Source organism: Fukomys damarensis, unplaced genomic scaffold, assembly GCF_012274545.1.
Source record: "Fukomys damarensis isolate Sample0158 unplaced genomic scaffold, DMR_v1.0_HiC HiC_scaffold_15, whole genome shotgun sequence".
NCBI classification, from domain to species: Eukaryota; Metazoa; Chordata; class Mammalia; order Rodentia; family Bathyergidae; genus Fukomys; species Fukomys damarensis.
Genome location: NW_022900927.1, coordinates 35016606 through 35040790, shown reverse-complemented (window position 1 = coordinate 35040790; position 24185 = coordinate 35016606). Strand labels below are relative to the sequence as shown.

At 37.6% G+C, this 24185-nt stretch overlaps 1 protein-coding gene across 1 annotated transcript in view; it reads right to left on the bottom strand.

Annotated features, from left to right (window-relative positions):
* The window catches only part of Kcnmb4 (potassium calcium-activated channel subfamily M regulatory beta subunit 4), a gene marked incomplete at its 5' end in the record, with an annotated part of 58679 nt that overhangs the window by 15587 nt on the left and 18907 nt on the right, over window positions 1-24185 (bottom strand). Inside the window, one exon of the mRNA XM_010617508.3 lies at window positions 12987-13114. Within this exon, the coding sequence (XP_010615810.1) occupies window positions 12987-13114 (128 nt within the window). The remainder of the gene's footprint in view (window positions 1-12986; window positions 13115-24185) is intronic.

The window sequence follows — 24185 nt, the reverse complement described above, 5'->3', positions numbered from 1 at the left end:
AAAAAAAAAAAAAAAAAAAAAAGACAAAGAAAGGATAAATGTATAAGGTAAAAAAAATACTAATCAACACAATTTGATTATTACACATTTTATACATGTATTGAATGACGGACTATATATGTATATATGACATATATGTTTATATGTATATATATATGTATATACATATAAGAAAAAAGAGGTTTGAATTTTGACTCTCACTTGCCAGCTATGTGATTTAGGCACATTCTTTAACTTCTCTTCAGCTCCTCCACATGTAAAATGAGGATTGTAATTAATAATGCCTCATAGGGCTGTTGTGCAGATTTTGTGATTAATCTGTATAAAGCACTTAAATAGTTTCTGGCACAGAGAAGTACAATGTACCGGTGATGACTGTTATTGGAGAGGAAGAAGGTATAGTCAGGTCTATGTGCCCCAGTCTTTTTAGCATCTTTATCAATAATTTGGATAAGGGAATTAAAGCTACTTTGACATACTATTAAGATAGTATTAGGATAGAAGAAACAACCAAAATGATGGGTATGGGAATCAACATCAAAGTAAACCTAACAGACCGGGACAGTCAGTCAAAGCAACAATAAGTATTTATATGGGGATAAATAAGAAAAGTCTTGCATATAAACCCAGAATGCAAATCTTACAAGTTTAGAAATAGAAATTTGCTTTAACAGCAGCATTTGTAAAACAGATGTGGGAGTAGTAAGTTTAATTAATGATCAGCTCTGTATGAATTAATAATGGGTTACAGCTGCCAAAAAAGCTACTGCCACATCAGGCCTCATTGACTCAGTTTTAGTTTCTCGAGCGCACAGTGGGAGTAGAAATGCATAGGCTAGCTCAGCACACAGGAAAAAGAACGCTACAAACACTGAAAAGGCCTGTTTCCACAGTGCTGATGGACTTCCCATTGTCTGAAGGTCTAGGACCAGGGTTCAGATTCTTGTCCTGCTCCTCAACCTTAAAGCTTTTGTTGTCTCTGCCGTCAAACTCAAGACAATACAGTCTGCCTCCACACTGAGACTGCAGCAATAACCATGCTTTTAAAAACTGTATATATATGTAAATGCATATATTATAAAACTTGCCAGTTTAAGTGTATAGTTTAGAGGCATTCGTTAAGAGTCACAATGTTGTGCTAGTCACTACTATTTCCAAATGCTTTTCTTTACGTCAAACAGAAACTGTGCTACATCAAACAGTGACCCCCCATTTACCTCTTCCCCAGTCTCTCATGACTTCTAGCCTACTTTCTTTTCTGCAAGTAGTTTTGCTTGATAAGGGTGTTTCCCAAGATGAATCTCATGACAACCAAAACTGTCTGAAAATGGGATGGGCTTCTTCAAGGAGGTGATGTCCACTGTCAGCAGAGTTATTCAGGCAGAATGAGAAACACTTTTCAAAGTGTTTCAAAGTGGCAGAGACTCATTTAGGGTTGGAGTAAATGACTGGAAAGGATCTCCACAGCACGTTCCCAATGTGTCACAGGCTCTTTCTGGCCCCATTTTACCTGAGATGAAACTGAGGCAAGAGCTCTTCAGTAAGTAGCCCAAGGTCACTCAATGAGTCACCAAGAGAGCTATGCATAGAACTGAAGTCTCCTGACGCGCAGCCCTGCCCTGCATTCCACCATCTGATGGTGCTGCACTCTGTGACCTACTTGTCCTCCAGTACTTGTATTTTTCCTCCCAAATTCCCTCAGGGATTTGTTTGAAGAATGTGTAAAGTATCTTAAATGAAAAGTGATTTGATAACATCAAATTCTTAACTTTATTGCTATGATGATAAAAGCTGTCTGAAGATGAATTTCCAAGCATAAAACCACTTTGAATAACCATCAGAAATCAGTCCCTCAAATTCACATTTTAAGTAAAGTGTGGTGTTTTGATGTCAGCCTGAAAAAGAGTGCTGGAATGAATTCCATATATATTCTACAGCATGCTAGAGAAGCCACCGCAACACCACTTTTTTTAAAAAAGTACAGATTTGGAGCCCATACAGAGCCTTCAATTCTGATGTAATCTCTTAATATGGAACCAGACACAAATGCACATGGAAAAGACTGAATTTGGATAAGATTTCAGATTCACTGTTTTGTTTTTTAAGACTCAGGATATGTCACTGAACTCAATGTCTAAAGAAAAAGCCAGTATGTTCCTTTTAAAAATAACTATGGAACCAATCTCTTCTCTGGTGATAAATTAAGTAATATTTTTCAGGGTAAATAGAAAACACAATTAAGTAAGTTTTTACCAAATATAATATATATTATTTAGTAATTCATTTGAAAGTCAACAAAATTTCCCTAAGCCATTTATTCAAAATTCAGGTCCTATCTTTATATGCACATTATTTATTAGGATTTGTATCCTACGACATCCACAAGGAAAGGTGAAGCTTATTCCTTAATAATTTGTTCTATAAAGAACAACAAAAAATACCTTAGAAGCCAATGGTACACTTAGATTCAACATATACATACTTAAATGTGCTTTTAGAGCTTAATCTGTTTTTAGAACTAGTCTGTTCTTAGAATGCTGTTATGGCTTAGATCTAAAATGCTCCCCAAGGGTCTCGCTTGTTTGGAAGGTGACTGTATCTTGGGGGTGTTATAGCTGACCTGCCGTCAGGTGGTAAGGCCTGTTTGGGGATGGCTCCTCGGGGCATGTGCTGGAAGGGGTATTCTTATCCCTGCTCTTCCTCTCTCTCTGTTCTGGCTGGCATGGGATGAGCAGCTGGCCTCTGCCCAGGCCCTTCCACCATGCTCCTTCTATCTTGGAGCCAGCTACGACGGACTAAATCCTCTAAAAATTGTGAGTTAAAATAAATTTCCTCCTTTAAGTTGTGGGTATTGGGTATTTTGTTGCAGTGACTAATATAAATGCAAAGAAAATAAACTACATGGAAAGCATATGTTCCTGAGTTCGATTCCTGGTACTGGATAAAAAAAGAAAATAAACTACAATTCACCACTCAATTTCTACTATTTTGGTTATAAATATATTCACATGCATGTATCTAAGCATTTAAGTATTGTCTCACACAAGAAGAAATCCAGAAATAGGCAGGGTAGGGTAAGGGCAGCAAGTCAAAGTGGGTGTCAGGAAGCTGATTCTGTCTAATGTCTTACTAGTTTGTGGTCATCTTTCTCTTTATTACCTGAATGTTTCATGGTGGCTTAGTCCATATCTTTCCTTACAGGACAGCAGTAGTACAAGCAGGAGATGGTAGTGTAAGAAGTATTTTATTTAGTTACCAATGAAGAAGGCAGCTAGCTAGGGAAAGAGTCTGAGATAGAGTTGGGTGATAAGCCACATCAATAAGAATGAAATAAGAATAGACAGTGACCTAGGACTCTGGACCAAGAATAAACCTTTGCAGGCAACATGGAAGGCAGCCCCCTCCCTACTAAAGGGAGTTGCAGCCATTTCCCTCTATGGAGTTCCTGGAATTTAAAATATAAAATAACCAGTTTTTTAATTTTTTCTTAAAATCTCAGTCTCCTTTAAACCCTATATTCTGAGTAACTGGGTTTGAGAGCCTCAATTACAACTGGTCATTTAAAATCCACAGAGCCACCTGTGAAAGGTGGACCCTAAACTGAGGAATTTCTGTTCTCCAATTATTCATTTAAAGTTCTGGAACAAGGGTCCCAGCCTTTTTTCTGCTCCCTTTTTTGAATAAAACCCCTCTTAGTGGGCCAGGGATTTAGCTTGGTGATTCTGCTGCCTTCTTCAAGCACAAGGTCTTGAGTTCAATCATGGTACCAAAAACAAACAAATAAACAAACAAAACAAAAACCCTCTTAACTTCCTCCTATTGGTTTGCAACTTCATTCTTTGACATTATGAGACTATAACGTTGGTTTGTACAGAATTAACTGTTTCCATAGTGCTTTTATCAGGAAAGCAAAGGTCTTTCCTAAATCTGTCCCCTCCCAATGATGTCACCACCTCTGATAGTCACCCAGGACAGAAAGCCAGAAAGCAACCATTTCCATCCTCTTAACACAAACCCCCATCATGCCCCCCATGTAGAGCTCTAAATCTGTAGCTTCCACTTCTTTGAGGTCTTGTTTTCATTGCCTCCTTTCCTTGCTCCACTAATTCTGCCTCTGCCCAAATTCCATCATCTCTTGTCTAGAATGGTGCAATAATCTCCAAGTTGTTCCTCCTTCCTCTGACTTTGGATTATATCTAGTCTACTCTCTATGTTGCCACCAGATTGTTTTCTTCTCCCTTCCTTCCCTTTTCTTTTCTTTTTCAGTACTAGGTATTGAACGGAGGGCCTTACACATGCTAAGCAAGTACTCTACTACTGAACAACATCCCCGGCTCTTTTTTAAAATTTTATTTTGAGACATAATTTCAGTAAGTTGCTGTGGCTAGACTTGAACTTGTGATGCTCTTGCTTCAGTCTCTGGAGTTGAAGGGATTACAGTGTGAGCCACCATGCCCAGCTCCAGACTGGTCTTCTGGAATACAAATAAGATTATCAATCCTCCACTGCACAGAGAACCCCTTAGCATGAAACAAAGACCCACTGTTATTACACTCAACCTCATCAGCTTCATTACCACTTTTAGTTGAATCACATGAATCTCCTTACATTTTCTCCAGCTGCCCAAGATATTTCGAATCTTAATGCTCAGTTAAGATGCTACCATTTCTCCTGAAATTCCTTTTCCAGTTATTATCTAGAAGATTCCTACACATACCCTAAAATTCAACTCAATCATTTCTTCTGTGGAAGCTTTTCTGTCTCAGTGCCTCATCTCTGCTCAAGCAGATTCAGGTACTGTACGTGTGCACACCTATGTCCAACATTAAAGCACTTCTACCTGTGTTTCAATTATTTACATGCTTGTCTTCCATACGGGACAGTGAACTCAGGGAAAAAGGCAGTCTTATCATCATTGGCCAATGACACCTGTGTGTAGCAGGTGAGTAATAAATGCTTACTGAATAGAAGAGTAAAAATGATTGAAGTGATGGCACTTTTGTGGATGACTTCTAGGAAATAGAAAATAGTAACACTATGAAAGAATATTAATAATCTGTTTTGTGGTAAGAAGACCTTTGTACCTTCTCAAATGGCTTGTCTCACAGAGAGGAGGTAGAAACATATATCAATTTTCTAAATAACTGAGGTTTTGCTTTTTAAATTGAATACAAACTAAAAAATATATTTAAAATATTATTGGCAAAAACTATTTCTAAAAATGCATTACACATTTCCTTACCTTTTAAGGCATGTATGTTGAGCCAAATTTAACCTTTTTTGATGATTCATTGTCATCATTATGAAACTCAATGACTGCTGAGGTAGGAGGACTGTCTGCTCCTCTATTAAATGGCTCCAGACTGGTAACCATTCAGTTCTTTACTGACTTCCACTCTCCTGCGCCATTAGGGTTTTTATCTAGCATCTTAAATTATAATTGATACCTTCAGAATTAGAGCTGAAAAACCATAGAATTTGAGAACTCAAAGGAGACTTCAAGATCATCTAATCTATCAGTTAATTAACTATTACAAATATGACAACTAAACCCTAAGAAAGTAAGCAGTCCTTTTCTAATTGGTTGCTTTTAATTTTCTATTTTAATGTCTTTCAAACTGTGTTGAAAAGAAAATTGTATTCAATTTAAGCTCAGGTCATCATATTCATGTTTCTTTAAAATGCTAAATAAGTTTGTTTTAAAAATACATACTAAGAGCACGGGAACTAGCAGAAAGAATAAGCACCTGGGATCTCATCTTATTAGAAAGCTTTTGCACTGCAAAAGAAACTATCAACAGAACTAAGAGACAACCTACAATGTGGGAAATATTTTTTATCAGCTGCTCCTTAGACAAAGGACTACTATCTAGAATATATAAAGAACTCAAAACATTCAGGCCCACCAAATATAAAGACCCAATTCAAAAATGGGCATCTAAGGGCTTGGGATTTAGCTCAGCGGTTCGGTGGCCTGTCTTGCAAGCGCAAGGACCCAAGTTCAATCCCCGGTTCCAAAAATGGGCATCTGAAATGAACAGACATTTCTCAGACAAAGAAGTAAAAGCAGCAAATAAATATATGAAAAAATGTTCCACATCACTGGTCATTTGAGAGATGCAGATGAAAACAACACTGAGATTCCACCTCACCACACAAAGAATAGCTGCTATCAAGAAATCACACAATAACAAATGTTGGTGGGGTTGTGGGGAGAAAGGAACCCTTCTCCATTGTTGGTGGGAGTGCAGACTGGTGCAACCACTATGGAAATCAATATGGAAGTACCTCAAAGAGCTGGGACTAGAGATTCCATTTGACGCAGCCATCCCTCTGCTGGGTACCTTTCCAAAAGAATTAAAAGAATCGTATCACAGTGATATATGTGCACCCATGTTTATAGCAGCACAGTTTGTAATAGCTAAAACTTGGAAACAGCCCATTTGCCCATTAGTTGGAGACTGGGTAAAGAAGATGTGGTTTTTCTATAAAATGGAATACTACTCAGCTATAAAGAATGAGAAATTAGATTCATACATAGGAAAATGGATACATATTGAGGATATACTTCTAAGTGAAATAAATAAGTCACACATGTGTAAATACAGAATAGTTTCTCTGGTGTGAAAAACTATAAAGGTACATAAGATCCTAATGAGATAATTGACAATGTGAAATAGGAAGAAAGGGGTTAAAGGTGTAGGGAAAGTGGGAAGGGTAGGGGAAAGGTAATAGGGGAAAAGAAAAAATAGAAGAAAATGAAAAAATGGAAATAAAGTGTTTGGAAATGGGGAGGGGAGGAGGGGGTAAAGGGAGGGCAGGGACAAAGTGAAAAAATGAGAAGCAAGATGTGTCATGTAAAGGTACAAGATCCCTATAATGAATGTAACTGTACTGTATGCCTAAAATGTTCCAACAAACTCAATTAAAATATATATATACTAAGGGTAAACTTGATTTAGAAATATATACTACAGGATAAACACAGTTTGAAAGAATTAAAAATTAGGATATATCTGTTCAGTATCATAGGTACAATATATTTTTTAATGAAAGCACATCTTTTTTAGTTTCTTGGGTGTTCTATTGCTTTATTCATTAATAAAAATCCTAATTACTTACTCACTCAACCCCTAAGCCTTCAATCAAAGAATAACCAGGCTTTCACTGCTTATTTATTTCTGTTACGAGAAATTTATAAGGCAAAGGAAGAAAACATGTACATTTACTAAGTATCTACTATTGTACATGTGTGATACCAAAACAATGAAAAAAGCCCTTAAGATAGTCAATATTACCCTCATTTTAGAGGTGAGGAAATCAAAATAGAAAAGCTATGTGATTTACCCAAGTTGCACAATTAGGGAGGGATAGAAGAGAAATGTAAGATGCCTGATGTCCCATGATTGCTACCCTTAAGGAATTCACAATCTGTAAGAGGAGAAAAGTATATACTCAACTAACTTTACAGCAGTGAGACAAAAAGAAACCATGGTAATGTAGGCATACAGAATACCTGTAAAAGTGAGAAAATACAAAAAAAAATTCAAGGTGAATTTTAATTGTAGTAATAAAAACAAGACTAGCAAATGCTTTAATAGGAATCACTGTGGGTTAGGTACAAGCCATCTCACTAATATCTTCACAACAACCTTGCCATGTCTCTCTTCTGCAAAAGGGAACTGAGGCACAGATATATTGGTGGTTCCAGTGTCCATTTCAGAACCACCATGCTAGACTGATTTCTAAAAGTGAAAAAGGTGAAGGTCCCCGGGTGAGGGAAGATGGACAAGAGCAAAAGCAGCCACATGCATGGGAAACAGAATAACCTGAGGTAGTCACAGCAGGCAGTGAAAAAAATTAAACAACGAAATCAGATCACGCTACCACCCATCAGTGGCTACTCACTACATTCACAAGAAATCTGAACCCTGCCTTCTTCTCTTTCCAGTATTTATTCTCCATCCCCTTCCACACCCAGCTCTCCTGACATGGTGGCCTTTTGATTCCTACAATTCACCAAACTCTTTCTTGCCTCAGTACCTTTGTACACAGTGATGCTTTTTCTGATATACACTTCCTCTCATTGTTTACCTAGCTACCTCTTGAACAAGTTGGGTCTTTGAATTTCCCCATGTTATACAGCTGTGCCCTTAGATCTTCCTTCATGCCATTACCCTACTTTGTGATTATATTCACCTTATCACTCAACACTATATGCTCCAAGAAGGCAGGGACCATATATGTTGTTTTGTTTGCTCATTTCTTTTTCCTACTGTTTTGTTTTTGTTTTCCCATGACTGGCATATAACTCAATGGCAAAAGTTGAAGCCTGAATTGGAAAAGCCTGGTCTTTATCCTATGGACAATGAGAAGACAAAAAAAGTAATGAAGGATGATGAAAAAATCAAATAGAGTTTAAATAAAGTGAGACAACACCTCATGTTTTGTGGATGATGGGCAAGAGAGTGACCAAGGCTGTAAGACAAACTGAGGGTCATCTCAACAATCTAAAGGTCTGGGCTAAGGTAGCAGCACAGGGAGTGGCACAAGAGACCACATAGATAGTGTGGCCAGATTTGTTCATTTGATGAGAGGATATACGTGCTTGTGTAAAAGCCTGCTTCGTGAGCTCCGTGAACTTTGTCCAGTCGGATTTATAAAACAAAGCATTAAAAAACAAACTTGTGGAGAAAAGTACATGCTGTCCATAAGAGGAAAAATTTCAAAAATAAAGACTGATCACTCCTGTTAGATCCAGTGAAGAACAAATAAGCATTTTCCAGCAAAAATGTCCCCTCTTTAAGGGAGAGCCGGTTAAGGTGCAAGTGAAAGAGAAGCATTTGAAAGAACCAATACTATCTGTACAGAGAAGCTTTTTGGAAATAGAAGGTGGGTAGCAAACCCTTCTTGTCAAGGGGTCTTGGATTTCTTTGAGAAAGGATAAACCAGGGAGAGGCTAAGGGGGAAATAAAGGAGGATAAGGGGGCTTTATCTGCATAAGTATAAACAAGAAATCCACACATGGAAGGAGACTGTGAGCTCCAAGGCTGAGGGAGGCAAAGAACTGAAAAGTTGTGAGGACATTCATGAAGAGACAGCTCGTGGCATGAAGCTGCCACAGATGACCACACAGCGGTGACCCAATGGCAGGCACAGGTACTGTGGCTGCTCTGGCCACCACGGGCTCTGCTCCTGAACATGGCTCGCCTCAATAAGGTTTAACACTGCAAGACTAAGATTCCAATAATCTTCATCTTAGATTTAAAAAATAACACCCTTTTCTTTGGAATGGAAATTTTTTGGTAGCTATTCTCCATGATTTCCTGCATTTGCGTGAAAGCTAAAGGTTACTTTAAATATAAAGTTCATTTGATCAAGAGCATCTGGAAGTCGATATAGTAAGTCTATTTCAATTTCATATTTAGCAGTAGTAAAAAGTATACTAGAGTAGATGGCACCGGAGAGCTGCCATTTTTCACACCTCCTAACAGCATTGTTTCCTCTCACATATGTTAAGATGAAAGAGCCAAACTTGAAACTCCTGCCTCTCCAGAGTCACTTAAAAATCATGTCCCGAGCACTCCCAGGTTGTGGCAGACCACCCCTACTTCTACCTACACCCCTACAGTTTGGGAGTGGGGCAGTGAGATAATAGCTCATGAATGTGTACTCCTTCTGATAAAACTATGAGAAGCTTAACTTTACTGTACTAAAATTAATATTATATTATGTATGTTATATATTTATAATATATATTATATATCCCATGATTTACCCTGTCATACCTATGTGATGGGAACCCCCATAAAACCCTAAACAACAGGGCTCACAGATCTTCTGGGCTGGTGGACACATCAAGGTGCTGGGAGGAGGGTGCACTAAAGAGGATGCCTTGCCCAATGTGTGTCTTCTATCTGGGGGCTCCTTTCATAATTAGGCTGGCATAATAAGTAAAGTGTCTCCTCAGTTCTGTGAGCCCCTCAAGCAAATTCCTGAACCCAAGGAGGAGGATTGTGAAAACCCCCACCTTCGTGCAGGATGGCCAAAGTACAGGTGGGAGCTCGGAGCCTAAGGCTGGTGTCTGGAGAAGGGGCAGTCTTGTGGGATTGAGACCTTCAACTTATAGGTTCTGACACTGACTCTGAGTAGACAGGTACCGTCTGGATAGACACAACTGAGATGAACTGAATTGAAATGAACTGAGTCAAACTGAACTGAACCGAATGAGACCAGCTGGCATCCATAGTACACCGAAGATCTCTTGGGGTGGAAACACTGCTTACTTGGTGTCAGAAGTGCTGTGAGAATATGAAAAAATAACTTTGTCTTCATCACATAACATAGGTTTATCTCTTTTTAGACAATCCACACAAACTTAGAGGAATAGCCTTACTTAATTGGATACTGAAGATATTTAGAATTCAAGCCCTCATGAGAGGCAACCTCATATGGAGAGGCAGCCTTCATAAAATCTGGTACCAAAGAGGGGGAATGAGTTTATTCAGATGATCACCAGCTGGTCAGGACAGCAGGCAGAGGGGGCGCCCTGTGTGCCTCCAACTGCAAGCTTAGGCTCAGCCACATTTCCATTCAGAAACCAGTTCCGGTGCAGGGCCGGAAGCTTCAGGAAGCACCTGGTTCCACAGTTGGGGGCTCAGTACCAAGCTGCGCTGCCGCTTTCCTGTCACTGCACTGCCACCTCACAGGAGAAAGCTCCCTCCTTTTTGGCCTTTTTATTTCATCCATCTCATTTTCTTCAAGTTACGATCCATTTTTAGCTTATTTACTACATACATTCAATTTTCCTTTCTTCCTGAATAATTTTGGTCTATAGCAGGTTCACTTCTCAGTATCCATTCCTGTGGTGTCCTCGGTTACCTTCTTCTAAACTTCTTTCCAGTAATTAGCAAATTTTTGTTTTATTTTGGCTTAGTTTCGTTTACTGTGGTGAGAAGACTTTAACATGAGGGCTCGTTTTCCAGTGTGCGATACAATACTGTTTGACTATGGAACAACGCCCTGCAGCAGATCTCTAGGACTTATTTACCTAACTTGATGGACTTCATACGTATTGGTTAGTAATTCCCCATTTCCTCTTTTCCCCAGCCACTACATATCACTCTTTCAGACTACGAACTTGAGTATCTCAGACACCTCACATGAGTGGAATCTGGCTGAGCAGTATTCCACTGTATGTTCATACCATGTCTTCTCTTCCTTCTCCTCCTCCCTTTCTCCTTCTTCTAAAATGGAGTCTCACTATGTTTGCCAGGCTGCTCTTGAACTCACGGGCTCAAGTGATTCTCCTGCCTCAGCCTCTGGAGTATCTTGGGCTATGGGCAGATCAACATGCCCAGCATATACCACACATTTTCTTTATCCATTCATTCATCCATGGACATTTAGGTTGTTTCCACAACTTGGCTGTGACTTGTGAATATCATGGAAATGAACACAGAAGTGATAATATCTCTTTAAGATTCTAATTCCAAGTATTAACCTTGAAATCCATATTAGAGGTGGGACTGCTGAATCATATAATAGTTCTTCCAATTTTTTGAGGAAACTCCGTGCTGTTTTCCATATTGACCATACTACTCTGTACTCCCACAAACAGTGTGCACAGGATCTAATTTCTCCACATCCGTTCCAGCACTTGTCTTTTGGTTTTGAGAACAGCCATCTTGACAGGTGTTCAGTGATATTAGCATTTCTCTGATGATCAGCGGTGCTGAGCAATGACTTGAACACCTGTCAGCCATTCCCATATTAATTGTGGAGAAATGTCAGTTATGTCTTTAGCCCATTTTTAAATAAGTTTGATAGGTTTTTTTTTAAACTGTTCAGTTGCAGGAGTTCCTTACATATTTTGGAGATTGACCCCTTATCAGACTATGGTTTGCAAATATTTTCTCCCATTCTGTAAGTTACTTTTTTACTCTGCTTTTTGGTTTGCTGCAGTTCATAGAAAACTTGACTGAACAACCTCACATGTACTGATGCCTTCACATCTTTTACTCATTCTAATATAAAGTCATTTTCACAATGACTACCATGGCCTGGTAATTGCCAAAACCAATGGCTTCTCAGCTTCCTTTTTGTTTACTTCCTTCTTACAAACATTCTCCTTTCAAGACTCTATTCTGTTTAGACTTTTCTGGGCCTCTTTGGCTTTTCCTCCTTCTCCTTCTGCCTACAACTTCAGTGTGGCTCTGTCAACATCTCTCTTCGTACTCTGTGTGCTCCCAGTATGCTTTCTTTCTTTTTGCTTCACCCACAGCTTGTGCGCCAACGATTCCCAGATCTGTATAACACTGCTCCTGACCTCTTGCTTCTAGCTCCTTCACTGTACCCGCTGGACATCTCATGAGCACCCTCAGAGCTGGACCACCCTCTTCTCATATCCTGTTGAATTTGGCATCTTTCTTTTCCTTTTCACCGACATTTGTCATTCAGTTCTGTTCATTCTAACTCAAAATGTCTTTTTGCCATAATAATGCCTGTTTGCTACTCCACCACCACACTAATTCAGTCCCTCATTTGGGAGCAGGAGGTGGTTAATATGAGATTTGGGAATCAGACCACACTACATTCCATTTTTTAAAAAACCTTAATACCTGTGTTCACTGGACAAGTTAATTAACCTCTTAACTCCCAAACTTAAAGTCTGCCCACTTTTTAGCTTATATGCACGAGTATCATTCTCCAAGCACACTACTAGTATACAGTGTTCCCACATAAAAGCACTGACATTTTTAGTGTATCTGGAAAGCAAGTTCTATGATACAAATTCTCTCTGGTTGTTCTCCAGAGTCTTTATATGTTACCCATCCCATAGAGCAAAAAGGACTTTTTCTACATGCTTGAAACAGCTGAAACTATTTGTAAGTTGTACCTTTACCAAGTGAACACAAACTATGAATTGCCAGTGTAATAAATTTCATAGGATGCAAATATTAATATGCAAATAAGTATTGACTTACCTTTGATATTGATTAAAATAGCACGTAAATGGTTGGGAGCCAATCTCGTCTTTCCAGTACTGTTGCCAATTCATGACGCTTTCCAAGTTCTTCTGATTTTCTCTCTTACAGGGAGGGATATAGGAACACTAACAAAACACAGAAAGTAAACATTATTCTATGGAATACTGAAATATAGTCCTTTTTTTCAAAACCTTTATTTTATCATAGAATACTGGTAGGGATTGATGGGAAAGTACAGATATAATAGACAACCATCGCTCTGCTTAGAACTGAAGGATCACCTTGCTAGCTATAAATATGCCAAAGGTGTCACCACTATGCACCCTGGTTTGCCCAAGGCTGCCTATAAGCTCCTGACCCAGTATTATGATTCTGAGACAGAAAAAAGCACTGAGGAGTACTCTAGCCTTCATGCTCATGGGACAACCTGTCAGAAAGCCATCTTGATGTGGTTGAATCAGCTTGGCTGTCTAAGGGGACCCAGAGCCATCAGCATCTTGCTTTTGGCCTTAGCAACTCAGCTCCTAGTCCATTTTCAAATAACGAGATGGTACTATATACATAGTAAATCTAATTTAGATCTAATTTTAGGATACAACCAAATTGAAATTACTAACCTATATTTCAAATTTCTAATTTGGCACAATGAAAAAAAAATACAAAGATAAAAAATACTTTTAGTCATTAGGCTATATGAACATTTTATAAACAATGAATTACTGTCTGATAGCACATTAAAAGCATAACATTGCCAGGTGTGGTGGTGCACGCTTGTAATCCCAGCACTTGGGAGGCTGAGGCAGGAGGATCGCTGTGAGTTCAAGACCAGCCTGGGCTACATAGTGAGTTCCAGGTCAGTCTCAACTACATAGTGAGACCCCATCTCAAAAAAACAAAACAAAACAAAAAAGGCATAACATACTCTCCCTCTTTGACAGCATGCCAGGCAACAGAGGGATGAAAAAAAAAAGTTTATTTTATCACTAATTCCTATCTGTGGGCCTTGATATTTTCCTTTTCTACTAATAAAAAATCAGGCATATTCATTTTCTCTGGATACTGCTTTAACCACTGAAACTTAAGTTTTCTTTTCTTACATTTTATTGGATGAGAGAATCTGAAATAAAATTCTTCTCAAATATATAATTGAAGTATTTTGCTAACTGATGGTTTTGCCTAGCCATGCTGCTGACAAGGTAGTTCTCATGAAAGGACTCAATTACCCTAAGCAATGTAGATTCAGCGACACTGGAAAACTGCTCTTAACTCCAGATGTTAAGATGAACCCTTAGCATGCTAACCATTTTCTTCAATTCAGTTTTTTATGATGATGATGAAGATGATGTCAGCTCATATTTTTTGTTTGTAATACGCTGAACACCCTAATTTGGCACTTAAGGGACTGAGCTTGTGTACTTCTTACAGCAACCTTTTAATGATCTCCACTTCACAGATGAGGAAGTTTAAGATTACTGTTACCCCTACAAGTAAAATTAGATTCTGGTGATTTTCACGCTCTAGTCTCAGATGTTTTATCAAGACATCTGATATCAAGGAGCAGGAAAAAAAAAAAACCCAAAGACATTAGCTTTATGCTACAATTTGTGCAACATTATTTTATTAAGGTATATAATTCTGTAACACCTTCCTTTTATTTTCTGGTAAAATTTAAGCTTTTTAGCATGATATACACAGCTCTTTCTGATATAATACCCACAGACCTCCATCCTCATGTAATTCCTGGATACAGCCAAGCAGAAACACTTGCTTCCCAAATCTGACATGTGCTATCACATTTACCCATGGAGAAAAGGCTTTTTATTTGCTTTTGATGCTTGTTTTCCTTTTTTTAAAGAGTCCAGTGTGCCGTTACCTCTTAAGAGGAGACTGCTCTTTCTCATTCCATTATCACAGGCCTCTCCCTTATGCTGCCATAGTAACTGTACCCCATGATATCACAGCCAGAATCACACAGTATTCACACACAGGTGTTTTATGTTATCCTCCCAGTTTGCCAGCAACTTGAGAACAAGGACTGTTATTTTCATTTTTTGTATCTTCACACTAAGAACTATGTCTGGTAAGGGTGAAGTTTCAGAAATGTTAGGTGAACGAGTTAACACTCTTAGATACATTTTTATTCATAGTGATAAGGCTATTTTCAGTACTTAAACCTTTAAAAAATACGTGAACCACGTTAGAGCATTTAAACTGTTAGTAAACTGTTATTTTTATTATATATTTGCACAATGCTCTATATTGTTTCAGTAAGTGAATCACTGAATACTTATCTTGTGCATATATTACTAACAGTATGCAAAGCTAAAACTGTATGTGAAATTATATTCTAAGCTCCTCTTAAGCTGCAAGTGGACTCAGAAGCAAGAAAGAACATTAAATGGGGCTTCAGTGTGGATCTGTAAGGTGTCTAACTACCCTTACTGCTCTCTTCTGGATTTCATTTATTCAATCTATAGAATCTCATAATAATTTCTGGCTTCACATATCTGTAATTCTGTGCTTGGCTGCATATCACACAAGAATCCAGCCCAAGGTAGCACTGCAAACAGTGCAGCACAGTCTTTCCCCCAGAAGAGATCCTAACCACTGGAGAGCTGGCTAAGAAGCCTAAACCACTGTCCCAGCCAGCAAAGAGGATCCAGTAGGTCCGTCCTTGGGAGCTTTACTTTTCTTAGGAAGACATTCATAAGGGGACCATGATTTTCCTGCAACAAGTTGGATATTTCCTTTCTATTAAAATACTTTCTTTCTGCACACACTCAATTTGTTTATAAGATATGAGATGGTGCCAATTTATTGTGCTCTTTCTAGAAATGAGAAATCTCCACTTTGGGACACAGCAGCTGTGAGGTGTGGACATCTAAATCCTTGTCAGATCCCTTTTAGCAAGGGGTATACTTGACAGAAGACACAGACTAAACATTTCAGGAAATAACAACAACCAAATGTAATCAAAGCATATTTAAATTTTTTGCATGTTAACTTAGTTTGAATTCTTTACTATTTGGGGAGAGATGAATATAAAAGAAATATTTTTACCAAATGACAAATCTTAAGAATAACCAGGAGAATCATGCTGATGTGTTTCTCAAAAAGTCAGGCAAAAACTTTCAAGAAGTTGAAATATTTTGTATTAAGTTTGTTAAGGTTTCACATAAAATGAAAGAAATGTTTCTTGCCTTTAGGAAATAATGAGCGAGTGTGACCGAACTGTGAAAGCAAAGTATATTTTTTTTTCAGCTTTAATTGAGTTTATTGGTACATTTTAGGGATACAGTACAGTTACATTCATTGTTGGGATCTTGTACCTCTACATGACAAGTCTTGAGCAAAGTACATTTTTTAATATGGTAGAAAAAAACTTGAGATTAAATTGCAATTTTTTTATGGATTGCATTTTTCCGAAAAAGTATCATCATAGGTTAAATAACAAGCATATAATACTTTAGTAACTTTGTAAAGCTATCATTGTCTTGAAAGGAAAACATTTAAAAGCCTAAATTTTATGTTCTTAAAAACCACTTTCTCAAATCTTTTTTTTTTTTAAAGTTTGTTTACCGTTTTGAGACAAGGTCTTGCTGTGTAGTACAGGCTGGTCTTGAACTCATTATGTTGTCCAGACTGGCTTTGAACTCATGGCAATCCTCCTGCCTCAGCCTCCTGAGTGCTAGAACTAAGGCATGTGCTATAACACCCAGCCATTTTCTCAAATCTTGATTCTTGAGTTAATTTGTCTTTAAATTTTCTATGAAGGCTATGTCAAATCCTCCCTAGACCTTTCTCACTTACAATCAAGATCGTCAGAATTTAACAACACATTGGAAATGAAAATTTAAAGGAGCATTCTAAAAAAAGAATTAGGAAATTCAGTTGTACAAACTCCTTTTCTTTCTAGGTATTCAAGCCTGTTGGTTTTCCTGGCTCTGTAAGAGGATCACCATGAATATTTCTTCTTTAGAAGGCCAGAAATAATAATCTATGCTTTATCATTACCACATCATGACTAACATTTAATGTCTACATGTTAATCGACTCATCAGACCATAGAAGTATCATAATCACTCCTACTGTATAGATGAGGAAACAGAGGAAAGGGAGGTTTAAGAAACTTTCCTAAGATCACAATGGCAAATGGGGAACTCAGGCTGCAGAATGTTCTTAACACTGCTCCACAATACCTTCCACATTTCCTACAGGAGAGCTTCTCTGTGTTGTCTTTCAAGCGCCCTGATTTGAGGCTAAGAAGGTGACTTGTCCTTTCTAACCTTCCCTTGGAGAGCCAACGCAGTGCTTCCGCTGAATGGACTCGGTGTAATTAGGATGAATGACAAGTTGAAACATTCTGGTGCAGCCTTCTGCATTCCTATATGTCTTCAGAGAAATGAACAGTAAGTATTTATTTGTGTCTTCCTCTCTTGATTTGGCTTCAGCATTGGTTTCTGGCACCATGAATGAGATCTCACTTAGGTGAATTTATGGATATAATGCCTTTGATCATGGAGGACAATAAGCATTTCCTTGGAAAAACTTCTTCACATAGTTCTGACCTATTTTGTTTTCCACTTGTAAAGTGGAACATTACCCCCACCTCTAATACCATCGCCCAAATACCTTCACTAGAATCTGTATTGTTTGCTTCCTGAACTTATATGAGATCATTTCTTTGAAAAGTTAGGAGGGAAAAAAAGCAAAGATAAAATATATATTTTAATGTCTATCTCTTGGAAAAAGTTTTTTTTAACTTTCACATTCATGAGCAAAGTTGATGAAATTGAGGGAGCTATTCTGAGTATAAGAACAAAGGCTTACAGGGAGCTTATTAAGAAAAGACTCTATCATCACTTGACATGAAATGTTTGATTACGTACTTATTATTACTTATTTTTTTCATTGTCTTATTTTAGGGTTTATCAAGATTTATAATAGCATTCTTTTCAGCCAACCACAATGGATTTATATTTTAGTTGCTTTCTTGAGTAGATTCTTTGTCATGAGTGTCTTCAGGATTAGATTCCAATCATGTGGGCAGAGTAGGCAGAATTCAGTCTCTTTTTTACTGATTCATTTAAGAAATACTGCACAAACCTGTGGTCTATTTAACTAAACATTATTTTGTGTTTTCTTATATAAAGAAACAGAAATGGAGAATTTTTTTTCTCTAGTTTCAGTCTTGACTTCACTGGTTTGGAAGGGTATTATTCAAAGACTTAATACTGGAATGGATTTTGCTGATTAAATGCTTTCCAAATAAATTTGGTTAGAAAATAAATACTTCACACATTACTTATTAAAACACAGGTTAATTTTATATTTTATATAATTGTCTCTTAATTTCGTTAACTTTTGAGAAATCTGTCAGCTGTGATTTGTAACTTAAATGATACTTTGATAACATAAATATGTAATCAGAAAGTACTGTAGAATAAAAAATAATATCACTGAGCCACTTATAAACTGCACAATGTTTCAAATGCTCACACACACACACACACACACACAGAGTCTTTATGAATGCAGGTTAATTGAATAAACATACACAAAATTGTACATCAGCTGAAAAATAAATTCTAGGGCAGGGGGCTCCAGAATGTATATTCATATCTGAATGCTAAATGAAAATAGTCTTATGGAAGAATTTGAAGGTCAAATAAATGGCTTAGAAAAGCAAGGCTAGCCATGAATAAATTAAAAATGAGCTCTTAGGTGATAGGAGGCTGGGTAAAAACAAAATGGCTAATGTAATACACCGTTTATCAAAGTAAGTTCCACAGAGACCTGTCAAAAAGATCCACTCTCCTGGAATCCTGATTCATTAAGATGAGAAGTCTGCATTTTAGTAGTTATCCTTCTGCCTTGAAATGACAGGTTTTTAGAATTGATAATTAATGCAATAAATCATTTTTGATTGCTGAGTGGTGGGTAGAGAGTTATTGCTCACCCCTCCCTCCCTACTGAGAAGCATGTACTATAGTAATTGGACATATTCACAAAGTGCAAAAAGGAGATGGGAATATTTTGGGGTGGGCAGGTGGCATCATAGAAAAGATGACTTTTGATTTCTCTTATTGAGGTTGAACAAGAATTTAACTGTGAGGGAACAGGTTGGGAAGGTGACATTCCAAGATGAAATGGAATGTGCAGATTGTGTATAGACATTCCAGAAAGACTGAGTCATCTAATATGCTTGAAGGAGAAGGGCCATGGGAGATGGTACTGGAAAATGCCCAAATGATCTGACCTATTACTCACCAAGGCACTACCTTCTCTGCCCTTAAGTGCTTCTGGGAAATGTTGCTCACTCCCACCCAGATAGTATTCCCATTTACCCACCAGCTATGTTGATGCTACTGCTGCTTTTTAAAAATTTAATAATATTCATTTAACTTTTGGAGTCAGGCAGATTCCTAACATTGGTGATATTATTAAAATTGAGAAAAGTTCAGAATATTCCACCTTCAAAAAAATATAGTTCATTTAGCTTTAGAATTAGGAAGAAAATAAAAATACACTGTCATTGCCAAAAATACAGGCTGCATCTAAATAGAAGTAGTAAGACCAAAATAAGAAATTTTAATCTGGATGAAGTTCAACACTTATTATTTATAGTAAGCATGACAGGGCATAGAAAAATTTGTCTGGTGGCTCATAATCACAATTTTAAATCCCTGAGGGTATAATTCAGTGCTTAGCATATGTAAGACCCCGGGTTCAATCCTCAGCACTAAAATAAAATTGAAAAATAAAATCCTCAAGAAGATAGACAGTACTGTATGGCCATACAGAACACCGAAATGAAATGAAATTTCTTAAATTCTCACACATATTCAAATTGTTAATGTCATTATATGTTATACTATGTACTACTATATATAAGGTACACAGATTCAACATAATACATATTCCATATATAACACATATATTATATGTAGATTCCATATGTTATATATGGAATATATATTCCATGAAATATTACAACCAATATTTATGCACAAAGGGATCTGACAAACCTTTTCCAATTTAAGTTCCCTACCACTGGGATGGATTAACAGCAGTGATAAAAATTGATACTCTTATTTATAGCGGAACATATTTTCTAAAGATGCCTACACTAATATATATTCCATACTCTTACCATGTAAGGTTGACACCTCTCTATTGAGGTGAAGCATCTATCTTCTCTTCCCTAGAACACTAAGAGCCTGAAACCGCAGCAGAAACAGTGCAGCGTGACTTCTAATCCTAGAGAAGAAGAGGAGATAAAGCATTTGCTGCATCTCTGTCTTGGGAATGCTTATCCTTTGAACACTATTTTGTGAGGAAGCCCAAACTATCTGGTGCACAGAAACCACATGGAGTAGTTTATATGGAAAGGAGCTGAAGTCCCCAGCTAACACCCAGTGTCAACTGTCTGACAGGTGAGTTAAATGAGCCTTTCAGATGATGCCAGATTCCAAATGTTCCAGTTGGGACTGCAGGTAGTAAGGACCAGAGATAAATTATCTTCTTGTGCTCTACCTGAATTCCTGACACACAGAATTTGTTAACATAATAAAAACAATTTGATCCACAGGGCTCTTCAACAGCTAATGGATTATAAGAGCCCTAGGCCTAAAATAAATAAGACAATTTTCTAAGGTTCTCTTTGATCTGCATATCTAAAAAAAAAAAGACCTTGAGTTTTGGTGAAACGAAGGCTTATGAGTCAAGGTGATACACTGCAGGGCTCCTCATTCCAGACCTGAAGTTCCTTTAATGAAGGGCAAATGACTGTTTATCTTTGAGGACCCTGTGGTAGAACCCAGAGTGGGCCCTAAAAGAACCTCTTCTAACTTTTTCCAATGGAGCATGCACACATTTATCACAATAACTGTGCAGTAGGGAAAGGGAAGACATTCAGAGTATCTTTGGATACTGGCCCTATGCTAAGGGAAATGGAGTTTGAACCCAAATTGGTGAAACAGAGTTCATGAACTTGCCTATGGCTGTTCCTACAGATTTCAAAAGGATAGATGCTATACATAAATAGATGTATAGAATGAACAGTCACACCCAACAACTATCCTAATTCACCCTATAACTGTTTAAACTATGGGAAAAAGGAGGTATCATTGTGGGTGACTCTGAAAGTGACTCCTCAAAATTTAAAAAAAAAGTCAAAGAATAACAAATGCTGGTGCGATTGTGATGAAAAGGAACCATCCTACATTGTTGGTAGGAATCTAAACTGTGAGGCATTGACCAGAGATATGTGGGAAATGGATATGCAGAGAGATAAAGGACCTCTGGAGCCAGAGCCCAAACTTCTGGGAATGCATGGTTAGGATCAAAGGGTAGCCTACAAGATAACAGTCCAAGTAGAGATCAAAAAGAGTCAAGTAAAGATACTACCTTATAATGTATGCTCTGCTCACCACACTCCAATTAATTATTTAGATTAGTTCTATGGTCAGTCATGCAGCAGACAAACCATCTTTTCTCTGTCGTTCCTCTGCCTCTACATGAATTCCTACCCAGATGTCCTTCTTTTGTCCCTGCTTTCTGGTTCTATCAATAAAAAGCCACACAAGGGGCTGGGGATTTAGCTCAGCGGTTCTGCTGCCTGCCTCGAAAGTGCAAGGACACGAGTTTGATCCCTAGTACAAAAAGAAACAAACAAACAACCCACAAAAAGCCACAGAAGCTTCGGATTGGGGGTGTTTTTTCTTGACACTCTCTCATGCTGAGGGGTCACTGGCAAAAAGCAGTCCCCTGGGCTCTCAGAGGTAAAACTGGAAATGCACTCTGAGTTATCTTTCATCCTTTGCACCACCACAGTTGAGTACAGTTATAGTAAACTAGTACAATTGTTATGGAAATTAGTATGGAGATTTCTCAAAGAATTAAAATTAGAAATTCCATATAACCCAGTGATGCCCTTTCTAGGTAATGTCCAAAAAAAAACCTAAAGACATGATATTATAGCAATACATGCATGCCAATATTATAGAAGCACAATTTATCACAGTTAAATCCTGGAAGCAGCCTGTATACCCATCAACAGATAAATGGATAAAGAAAATGTGGTATCTATACCTAATCAACTACTACTCTGCTATAAAGAAATGTGAATTTGAGATATTGGTAGGAAAATGAATACACCTGGAAAATAGAATGCTGAGTGGAATAAGTAAGACACACAAACTTAAATGATACCTCTCATTTGAGTAAGAAAAGTACAAATGAAAGTCAAAGTAAAGGATGGATAGAAGGAGACAAATGGATAGATCTTTTGCACACGGGAAGGGGTCTAAGAGACCGAGGGCAAGGGGAAGTAAGAAGAATTAAGATATGACGTGCACAGGTACCAAATATAGGTCATAAACATGAACTAAGAATAATAACAAGAATGAAAATGGGTAAAAATGATTAGAGATGGAGGGAGGAAAGTGGGAAGAGGAAGAGAATTTTTAAAAGAAACAAACTGTTCCTACTCCCCAAGATGAATGTAAATTTCATGTACTATAAACATGTACAGTACTAATAAAAAAATTAAAATAAAAAATGAACAAACCAACTCTATATTTCTAGGACAATCATAGAGGTTACAGGAATGGATATCCCTATATCATTCCTATTAAATGTGCTTATTTGGCCTTGAAGGCACACAAATATTGGAGAAAAAGTCTTGCTTAATGAGACAATTCCTATTCAAGCAAATAAACTTACCTCTGATACTATTCTATGGTTACTGATCTGGAAAATACTATTTTTCTCTACTTTTGTGGCCTGAGAGCAATAAAGGCAGTTTGCTTTTACCAAGAGACATGGTGTGAACTTTGCTTTCTTACTCAGGATTTGGATCAATTTTCTTGTTATACTTAAGTCTTACGGAGACCCTGTCTCCCACAATCCCCCAGAACATACACTATCTGTATTATGCTAATATGCTGACTGGAGCTGGGAAACCAAGTGTCTTGGATTCTAAGGTAAAATACAGAGCTACCAGAGGATGGAAATTTGGGCATCTGGCACCTCAGTGATGTTTCTGGGCATCTCCAAGCATAGGAATATTTCTCCAAAATGAAAAAAAAAATACTGCATTCTTCATTCCTTAAAACTACTAAAGAGGCATAATTCTGCTGAACTTCTTTATATTTTGGAGGAACACATATCATCATTTGAGACTGTTCTTCTGACCCATTTACTGAGTAATCCACAATCCTGTTGACAACCAGAGCAGGAAAATCTGAGACAACAGAGCAGAAAGCAGTCTCAGCACTTCTATGGCCTACTGCCTGCAACAGGAGAGAAGAGGTTTGCTGCAGATTAGAAGAGATATGGAACCCCAGAGAGCCCTGATAGTATACAGCAAATCCATGCTTCCTTTGGCAAATGATTATTTTCTTTTTAAGAAAGCACTGATTTGTTACTGGATCCCCAAATAGTCTAAATGCTCAAACACAGAACATCAAGTTATCATGTTATTCAATGAATACTGGGCTATCTGATTCATTAAAACATAAAAGCTGGGATTTAAAGGACTGAAGCAAGTCTTACAGGCAAGTAAGTTTCACAAATGGTTCACACTTGCCAATGTATTTCCTCTTTCCGTTTTTTTATTTTTTATTTATTTATTTATTTTATTTTATTTTTTTTTTTTGGTACAAGGGATCAAACTCGGGTCCTTGTGCTTACAGAGCAGGTGGCAGAAGCACTGAGCTAAATCCCTGGCCCTTATTTCCTCTTTCTGTACCAGCAGCCTCAACTCATCCTACTATGCAATTTTTAATGTACGTCCATTTTTCTCCTATTGAGATGTATGTTCTCCCAGGAGTATTTTGCATGACCAAATTGATGGATGAAAAAATTTGACCTCAGTGAACATAACTTTGAACAGAACATTTGATTATTTCAATAGAAAGCAATGATGTTGGAAGTACAGACCTAAACTGATTTATGAGTACTAGCTAACAAATAAATTGTGTTTTGATTAAACTGTTCAGTGTGTCTTAAATTCTTAGAAACAGAATTCTGATCAACACATAAGATCTCAAAGTTGTAATATGCATGCATACTTTCTCAGAAAGTTAATTAAGGATACACTCCACCCACCCAAAAATGGGGTGGGGTGGAATAAATTAAGAAAGCAGAAGGCACAGGTCAAAGAAACAACACAGCAGAGATGCAGCAGGCTGC